The sequence below is a fragment of the Microtus ochrogaster genome, unplaced genomic scaffold (genome assembly GCF_000317375.1).
Source record: "Microtus ochrogaster isolate Prairie Vole_2 unplaced genomic scaffold, MicOch1.0 UNK38, whole genome shotgun sequence".
NCBI lineage: Eukaryota > Metazoa > Chordata > Mammalia > Rodentia > Cricetidae > Microtus > Microtus ochrogaster.
Genome location: NW_004949136.1, coordinates 3,135,325 through 3,144,196, shown reverse-complemented (window position 1 = coordinate 3,144,196; position 8,872 = coordinate 3,135,325). Strand labels below are relative to the sequence as shown.

The following is an 8,872-nucleotide window of genomic DNA, read 5'->3' as shown; positions in this document are numbered from 1 at the left end:
AAAAAAAAAAAAAAAAAAAAAAAGAATTTCTTATGCTTCCACGACAGAGGTGGGTTTTTCAGTTACTCTTGAGGGTTCTTGCTAGATGGACACGTAAATGGTGGAGGACAAGGTCCCTGGGTAATTCAAAACCTGGATAGGCCTCCTTTGCTCCATGCTGGCTCCCTGTCATAGGGAGCTCATCAGCCTTGGTCTTGTGTTCATGTTTGTTTGCTGGGGCATTATAGCTGTTACTCTCAGTAGGCAAAGATCAGAATTCTATAGAGCAGAGATGCAGGCCCTGAGGGTCTTGGAACCACATTACTGAAGCTGCTATGAAGGGCTGCTTCTGCCCCAGCAGGTGGGGCAGCTCTGAAGCCAGTCCCTTAATGTGTGCATGCCCTGGGCAGACAGTAGATGTGCCTGCACGGGAGTGTACCAGCTGGAGCCCCAAGACAGTTGGGTCTCCTCCGGTGGGCAGATGCATTCCTGACTCAGCAGCTCCAGTCTGTAGGCTTGGTTTTGGTTTGTTTTTCTGATTTTCAAGAGCTTTTACCTGTTCTGTGCCTTCTCTCAGCAACTTCTGAATGAAGAGAATTTAAGGAAACAGGAGGAGTCTGTGCAGAAGCAGGAGGCCATGCGTCGAGGTAGGTGGTCACCAAGGATGGGTGGCTTTGTTGGGCATCTTAGTCCTTAGGAAACACCTGCACAGAGGCTCACTGCGACCTCAGCTAAGGGCTTTGACACCAGACAGCGCTGGGTGCTGTGGTTACAAAGAGCTAAGTCTCAGCAGAAGCTTCATCTGTAGCCTCGCCCCTGAGCAGAAAGTTCTGGGACGCTTTGATTTGGATAGGAACTTTGCCTGGCCTTAGCTCCTGTGTTAGAGCTTCATTAATTAGGCCAACCTGCAGGAGCATTTCCTGTCTCCAGGAGTCTGTCAGGAAGGGTTTGAGGCAATTTGTTGGTGCCATTGTGATAGTGTCTTAGTGTTTGGTTCTTATTGCTGACAGAAACGGCATACATTGTTGCATCTCGTGCCGTTTCTGGTATTTTGGTTAAATGTCAGTATGAGTTGGTTTTTCTTGTGATTATCCACATTTTTTGTTTGTTATTAAAATATGTCATCCTAAGGTGGTCCAGGCTATTTCAGGGATCCTTGCTCTGCAGTATGGGTTGTTCACTGTGACACTGCTGCTTCTGGTCCATGCTATGCCTCTCTAGGCCTGTGTGTGCATGTCAGTAATGTGGGCAGAGGCAGGCACAGTATGAGCTGAAGATCACTGTCTTTGCCTTTCCCTGGGGCAGCCACTGTGGAGCGAGAGATGGAGTTGCGACATAAGAATGAGCTGCTGCGGGTAGAAGCTGAGGCCCGAGCACGGGCCAAGGCTGATCGAGAGAATGCAGACATCATCCGGGAACAGATTCGCCTCAAGGCTGCTGAACACCGCCAGACCATCTTGGAGTCCATCAGGTAAGGATGCGGCCAGAGCCCAGGACCTGCTGTCCCAGGTCACGCTAGGAAGTTACTGGTGATAGTCATGTGACTTTTCCCCCTCATGCAGGACAGCTGGCACCTTGTTTGGCGAAGGATTCCGTACCTTTGTGACAGACTGGGACAAAGTGACAGCCACGGTATGTGCTACCATAGTTCCCTATGGGAGAGCCTAGTGGGCGGTTCTGCAGCACAGTCTCTGGGGGCTTCCCTGTAAAATTCAGCCCTGTTTCCTGCTGGCTATGAAGACATCTAGTATTTGGAGATATATTCAGCACAGATGAGGCACATGAGCTACAGCTGTCTTTGAGAACTATAGTGAGACATGACAGAGTATGTGGACTCAAGGCATTTCAGACATTTCAGCCTTGTCTTAATCCATTTGATGTTGCTCTCGCAAGGTACCCTGTCGGGGCCAGCCTCGCCAAGATTACCTTTCTTTCGGAGTGGAGGCATGGGAATCTAGAAATACAGTAAGGAATACGAAATCGCGAACAAAAATAATAAAACGCAGAAACATATAGGATAGTATTGGGAGGGAATTTCAGTGTGTACTTAAAATTTGTCCGCATTTAATTTCCAACTGCTTAAAGTACCCCTGATTTCAAAAAATAGGAGCAGAACAAAAGGGCTGCATTAATATACAAATTGAAAGTCATGGGGTCCATTCATCACTCAGGCCCTAGACTCAGGCCCTAGACCAAACACTTTGTAGGCAAACCACTCCTGGGTGGAATCCCAGTTATTTCCGTAAAGGGAACAAGAACTTAGTTGGATCCTTAGACTTTTGTTTTAGGTAGGAACCAACTACTTCCTTATTTCAGGAGCATGGGGTCTGGCAAATAGCCACACCTGTTGATAATAGCCTTGAGAGAGCAGAACTCTGATTTACAACTAGATTGGACCTTTGTTTGAATTAGAAGCATAATAATCTCGGACTAAAAAGAAGTCCCAAAACACGCTGACCTTTGCCCTCTTTGGGCCTCCACAGTAGCCATGGTTGACTAACTTACAAATAAAAAGGTTCATCTGGTGTTGGAAAGTCTGAATAGGGCCATCTGATGGCTTCTACCAGGCCCTACTGTTGAAGGTTTCGCAAACTCTGCAGCATTGCTGAGACTAAGCACCTAACACATAATTCTTGGAGGGACAAACCCCTCCTGTCCTGGCAATGGCAGCCTACCTTCAGGCTTCTTTGTTTGTTTATTTATTGTCTGTGCACTGCTGTGAGGTACTGACAGTTGTGGGCTTCCATGTGGGTACTGGGAATTGAACACCGGGCCTCTGGAAGAGCAGCAAATGCTCTTAACCACTGAGCCATCTCTCTAGCCCCAGGGCTTCAGACTTCTAATCCAGGAATAGAGGTAGAAAAGGGCCAGAATTCACTTTTACTTCCCAGTGTCCTTGGGAGAAGGTGCTGGTAAGGTTTTTTTTAATCTTTTTTTTTTTTTTTTTAACAGGATCTCTATTATGTAGCTCTGATTTTTGTAGGATTGGCTGTCCTGAAACTTGCTATGTAGACCAGGCAGTCCTCAAACTCACAGATCCACCTGTCTCTCTCTCCTGAATGCTGGGATTAAAGGTGTTGTCACTATGCCATTTTTGGTAGTGTGTTCCCAGCCAATTCTATGAGGCAGGAGGTGGTCTGTGAGGTAGGAGGTGGCCTGAGACATCTTCAGGGTCACGGATGTCTTCATGCTAGGTGCAGGGGATGACCCGCTAAGGGGAATATTGAAAGCACATTATTATTTGGGATGCTAGGGGGTAGAACCTAAGGTCTTAGGAATGCTAGACAGGAAGTCGCCAGTAAACCACAGGCCAGTCTGGGAGATGCTCCTTCTTCGTGGAGCTGCTCGGTCTGCCAGTATATTACCACTTAAAAGGAACTCATGGTTTTTGGTTAGCCTAGTTTTCTAAGAATAAAGTTTAACTTTTTCAATGGTAAGAATCGTGGAAGGCAAGAAAGACTGTTAGGGAGTATCCAGCCATATCCCACCACGCCCCACCATGTCCCATGTTCTTACAACCTTGCTCTGATGGACAGTCCCAGTGACATACTTTTGCTGTCCCCTGAAGTATGCAAGTGAGCATTGACTAAATGTAGTGTAGGGTTGGGGTCCAACCAGGGTCCAGCGTAGGCTACGGTAAGATCTTAGCTGCTCTTGGGCACAGGATGAACTGTGGGGCAGAGGTGCGGCTCTTCCATTCCAGGTGGCTGGATTGACACTGCTGGCTGTTGGAGTCTATTCTGCCAAGAACGCTACTGCTGTTGCTGGTCGGTACATTGAGGCCCGCTTGGGAAAGCCCTCCCTGGTGAGGGAGACGTCCCGCATCTCAGTGCTGGAGGCACTGAGGCATCCCATTCAGGTATGGCCACAATAAGGTTCCACATCCTTGCCAGGTTTCTTCCCGTGTCACAAACAAGTGTGCACATTTCTCTGTCCTCCCCTTCTACCCGACAGCGTTTCTGCTTTCTCTTTCCTGCTGGCATGGGTGTTTTCTCATGACTGTGCTGTACCTATGGGGCCTGTTGAATCAGTGTTATCTGATTATATGTCTGCTCCTGGTCTGCTTTAGCTGTTCACGTCCTGAGGTCAGAGGTGGGAGAGTAGCCTAGTGTCTAGCTCCCTCCCTTAGGCTGAACTGCTCTCTGCCCTCTCTGACATCTCTTCAGATGCTCAGTATAAGTAGGTGGGAAGATAAAAACCTATAGTAAAGAGAGGATAATCACCAGGCCCCACAGTAGATACTGTTGCTCCAGCTTTGATACTGAGTAGCTAATCTTGAGCTCTTGGGTTCAGTCTTCATGGTGGCTGTCCTGCCAGCTGTGACGGTTTCCCCTACAGGTCAGCAGGCGACTGTTCAGCAGACCCCAGGACGCACTGGAGGGCGTCATCCTCAGTGTAAGTCACTGTGGCGGCTGTGGTTTGGAAAGCCTTGTGGGCCCAGGGAAGGGATGGCAAAGCTTGACCAGTGTGTTTGTGATCCTTATGCTTGTGGCTTTGGGGTCCTGAAATACAAGTTACTGTACCATATTCAGATATTTCATAGGCCAGTCCAGTGTCCACAGTGACTAAGCTGCACTAGAATACCTGTGGTCCTTCCACTTCCTAAGGCTGTCTGTAGGCTGGGAGACCAGGTCCCCAAACCTCATCTTTCTCTGGCAGCCTAGCCTGGAGGCACGGGTACGAGATATTGCCATCGCAACAAGAAATACCAAGAAGAACAAAAGCCTGTATAGAAACGTTCTGATGTATGGACCACCAGGGACTGGCAAAACCCTGTTTGCCAAGGTAAAAATATCTGTCTGTGACTGTGGTGGGACTGGGTGCTGCTGGGTAGGATTGGCTGGTGGAGCTGTGGGCCTGCGAGTCTGGGAGGGAACATCTGCTCTGTTTCCCCACCCTCCTTGCCCAGAAACTCGCACTGCATTCAGGCATGGACTACGCCATCATGACTGGCGGGGACGTGGCCCCCATGGGGCGGGAGGGTGTGACCGCCATGCACAAGGTCTTCGACTGGGCAAGCACTAGCCGACGAGGGTGAGCATACAACCCCCACATACACAGGTTCCCACTAGGGGCCCACCAGGTATCTAACAAGTACCCTGCTGTCTCCCTACTGTCTTGTCCTTGATACTGTGTGGGACGCCATGGGTAACCTCTAGATTCTGAAGACATGTAGGGGTGGGTGCTTATTCTGAAGGCTCCATTAGAAAAAAAAAATGTCGATCTGGTCCCAAGGCTTCCCGTACAATAACGCTGGCAGATATGATTGCTGCCAGGAGTGAGTGGCTAGCTCAGATGGGGAGAGGAGTGGATGCTGGCTGAGGACATCTCAGCTCCTGCAGCATGACACAGCTGGTTATAACTGCCCCTGACATTGCCCCCGTACCTTGATGTGTCCTCGGCTTTGGTCTTTGCCATTTTACCTTGAATAACTACCTTATTCTACCTGGACATGAGGCCTACTGAGATCTGTGGGTAGGAGGAGTGTTCCTCTGCCTAGCGTATCCCATCAGAGCTGCAGCTGGGTTCTCAGCATTAGGGTTCTTGAAACTGTGAGCTCTGTTTCCCTTGGGTCAGGATGTTAAGAGCCCCTGACAGGGTGAGGCTTGTGTTCTGTGGGGCATCTTCTCCCAGGGGAATGCACTATACTTCCTTCCTATTGCTTCTGGGAGCTTCCAGGTGTTGGCTTGTAGGATCCCAGCATCCCCTTGCCTGACCACCCTCTGGTTCACAGCCTCCTGCTCTTTGTGGATGAAGCAGACGCCTTCCTCAGGAAGCGAGCAACTGTGAGTACCTGGAACCCTGTCTCTCAGTGGGAATTGTTCAGAGCTGGGTGCACTATGCCAGTCGAGCAGAGAACCAGCCTAGAGGTTGCTGTGGCCTAGAGCACAGACCGTCTAAGTCCTCGTGCTGTGCTAGCTGAGATGCTGCTCAGTTGCTTTTCCTCCTAAATTTGAGGAGTTTGTCATTGAACCAGTCTTGGAGATGCTAAACAACAGAAATCCAAATTCTGGCTGTCAGATTAGGCCTGTGTGTCTAACCCTTGCCCTACCCTCCCGACGGTGTCTCCTGCGGACACTTCCTTGGCCTTGTGCAAAACTGCTCCTTAGGCTGGGGACTAATACGGAACTTTCTTCCTGCAGGAAAAGATAAGTGAAGACCTCAGGGCTACTCTGAACGCATTCCTACACAGGACAGGACAGCACAGTAGTAAGTAAGTGCAGAAACTTCTGGGCATTGTTAGCCTCCGTCCTCACAGGGACCCAGGACATAGTATGTGGGCAACTGTCTGGGGTGTCTTCATGTTCCTACCAGGACGGGCCCTGGAGGGTATGTCCTCATCACCAGGACAGGGCCCAGCCTTCTGATAAGTATGTGCCCATCCCCTCACTTCCTGTGGCTGAGTCTAGCCCAGGGCCAATGGGAAAAAGTGATTTGAGGACAAAACAGAGCTGCCAAGAAACATCTGCTGGGTTTGAGATGTCATCTCACGCCTCTTGACATCAGCTGTCCACATGCACCTGGGCTGAGACTTTCCCGCTAACTGAACATGCCCGAAGCCTGCTTTCAGGGCATGAGGCTAGGTGTGTTTGCTCTTCCAGGGGGCAGATCCCAGGTATCATGTGTAGAAGGATGGAGTCTTGGTCTTCATCTTGGCCTTGAAAGGGACCCCAGTTTGAACTTTTGCCCAGAAGCCAGTGGCAGGGTGGATGCCTATGGTCAGACAGGCTCCTTGCTTCCAAATCCCCTAATCCTGTCCTTAGCTCATCACCAGGACAGGGCCCAGCCTTCTGATAAGTATGTGCCCATCCCCTCACTTCCTGTGGCTGAGTCTAGCCCAGGGCCAATGGGAAAAAGTGATTTGAGGACAAAACAGAACCTTGAGATACTAGGCAACCTCAATCGCAGGTCTTCCTGGGCTTCCCTAAGTTAAAAAGCTGCCACGGTCTAAAGGTAGATCCGTGCTTGAACACTTGTCTGGCATTCTGGAATCTCTGGATTCAAATCCCATCTTAAAAAGAAAAGAAAGGAAAGGCAAGACCTATAAGGGCAGGAGAAAAGGAAGAGCTGCCAAGTTGCATCCATCTATAAAGTTTACCTGCAGAGGCTCCTGGGTGATCTGTGATTGGACAAGCCCTCAGCATGCACTTTGTGGCCGCAGGTTCATGCTGGTCCTGGCCAGTAACCAGCCTGAGCAGTTTGACTGGGCCATCAATGACCGCATTGACGAGATGGTCTGCTTTGCCCTGCCACAGCGGGAGGAGCGGGAGCGCCTGGTGAGAATGTATTTTGACAAGTTTGTCCTTAAGCCGGCCACAGAAGGAAAGCAGTAAGTGTCCACCCCGTGGGGTCCCCTGTTGACCTGGAACCTATCTGGGCACTTCATTTTCCTGGGGTTTAGGCCATCTGTGGGAGGTCATTCTGTACATGGGTCCTGTCAAAGGTGGTTCTGTCATGGGGACCCTCAACCCTTCCTCCTATTGCTCTTTACCTGGGGACAGCTGCAAGTCTGTCAGGAGCCCACTCTCGTGAGCTAATTTGAAGTGCGTGGGTCACTGACCCCTGGGTGTCAAGGGAACGCAGCATCCTCTAAGTTTGCTGAGTCTGGGTCTGGGGTAGGCAGTTAGCATCCTCAGCTGTTGACTGGGTGACCTGGCTTTCTTCTGTGTAGCTGCAAAGCTGCCCTACCACTCCTGGAAGTTGCTCTGCAGCCATGTTGGGGGCAGGGATGGGGAGAAGCCCCTCGCTGCTGTGTCTAGCACACTTTGCACACCTCCTGTCAGCAGAGGCCACTCCGCTTTTAGCTGTCTCCTGGGTCCCGGACTCCGTGGCATTCGGGCTTCACATCCTGACCTGAATCCCTGCTGCTGCCTGAAAACATGTCTTAGCAGTGCTGTTTCCTGCGAGCTCATCCCCCTCCGTACTGGCCAGGTCCTCTGCCTACCACTGGCCTCATAATCCCAGCCTCAGCTCAGGCATGCAAGTTTAATGTGTATTTCTGCAGCTTTTGGTCAGATTACAGACAGGGCTCTTACTGTTCTCATCCAGAGATCTGCCTGCTCTGTTAGCATTTCATCGTTGGCTGAGATTTGACTACGCCTGCTGTGTGGGTGCGGACTGTGTATGTTTGGGTCTCGTGAGTAGGCGTGAAGGCAGATTAGGAGAGTGTAGCCCCATTGGCCAACCTGCCTGGCTCCAACCTGAGCCTCTCCTGTAGGTCAGGAGGGAAGGCTGAGTTCACCTCATCCAACGAGGCTGTGCAGAAAACGGCCACAATGTCACCCTGATTGGGTGGTGTTGGACAGCCTTGCTCCCACCTCCCCAGCCCCCTTTGTGAAGAAGCTGTGGCAGCACAGGCCCACTTGGGGACTTTTTCTCCAGACGCTTGAAGGTGGCCCAGTTTGACTACGGAAAGAAGTGCTCGGAGGTCGCCCAGCTGACGGAGGGGATGTCAGGCCGGGAGATTGCTCAGCTTGCTGTGGCTTGGCAGGTGAGTTAGGGTCCTGGAACTAAACCCACTCTGATCTCCTCACAGGGAGTTTTATTTTGAAGGATGTTCCCAGTGTGGATAACCATGTGGCCCTTGGTGCTACTAAGACCACCTCAAGGGCTGATGAGATTCAGGGAGGATGGGGCTGTACTCTCACTGGCTGAGCATGTGCTGGCCCAGATCTGGAGCTCTCACAGTCTTAGGGAGTGTCAGGGTCTGGAGCAGATGTGCAGGGTCTCTAGGACTGACTGCTTGTTTGGGTTGGCCATTAAGACAATTGCAGACAAGTCCTGAGTTCTCCCTCCAGATCAGTAGATGTATAGATTCTGCCTTTTTATTTTGTTTTGTTTTTATTTCTGAGAACAGTTTCTCTATGTGGGTCTTGCTGTCCTGGAACTTCCA

General features: G+C 50.6%; 1 protein-coding gene across 1 annotated transcript in view; it reads left to right on the top strand.

The window, feature by feature from the left end:
- The window catches only part of LOC101981063 (ATPase family AAA domain-containing protein 3), a 20,873-nt gene that overhangs the window by 7,130 nt on the left and 4,871 nt on the right, over positions 1–8,872 (top strand). Inside the window, exons 5-15 of the mRNA XM_005368683.3 lie at positions 557–626; positions 1,285–1,450; positions 1,542–1,611; positions 3,683–3,838; positions 4,318–4,374; positions 4,639–4,764; positions 4,889–5,013; positions 5,714–5,765; positions 6,123–6,193; positions 7,142–7,309; positions 8,362–8,470. Coding sequence (XP_005368740.1) covers positions 557–626; positions 1,285–1,450; positions 1,542–1,611; positions 3,683–3,838; positions 4,318–4,374; positions 4,639–4,764; positions 4,889–5,013; positions 5,714–5,765; positions 6,123–6,193; positions 7,142–7,309; positions 8,362–8,470 — 1,170 coding nt within the window. The remainder of the gene's footprint in view (positions 1–556; positions 627–1,284; positions 1,451–1,541; positions 1,612–3,682; positions 3,839–4,317; positions 4,375–4,638; positions 4,765–4,888; positions 5,014–5,713; positions 5,766–6,122; positions 6,194–7,141; positions 7,310–8,361; positions 8,471–8,872) is intronic.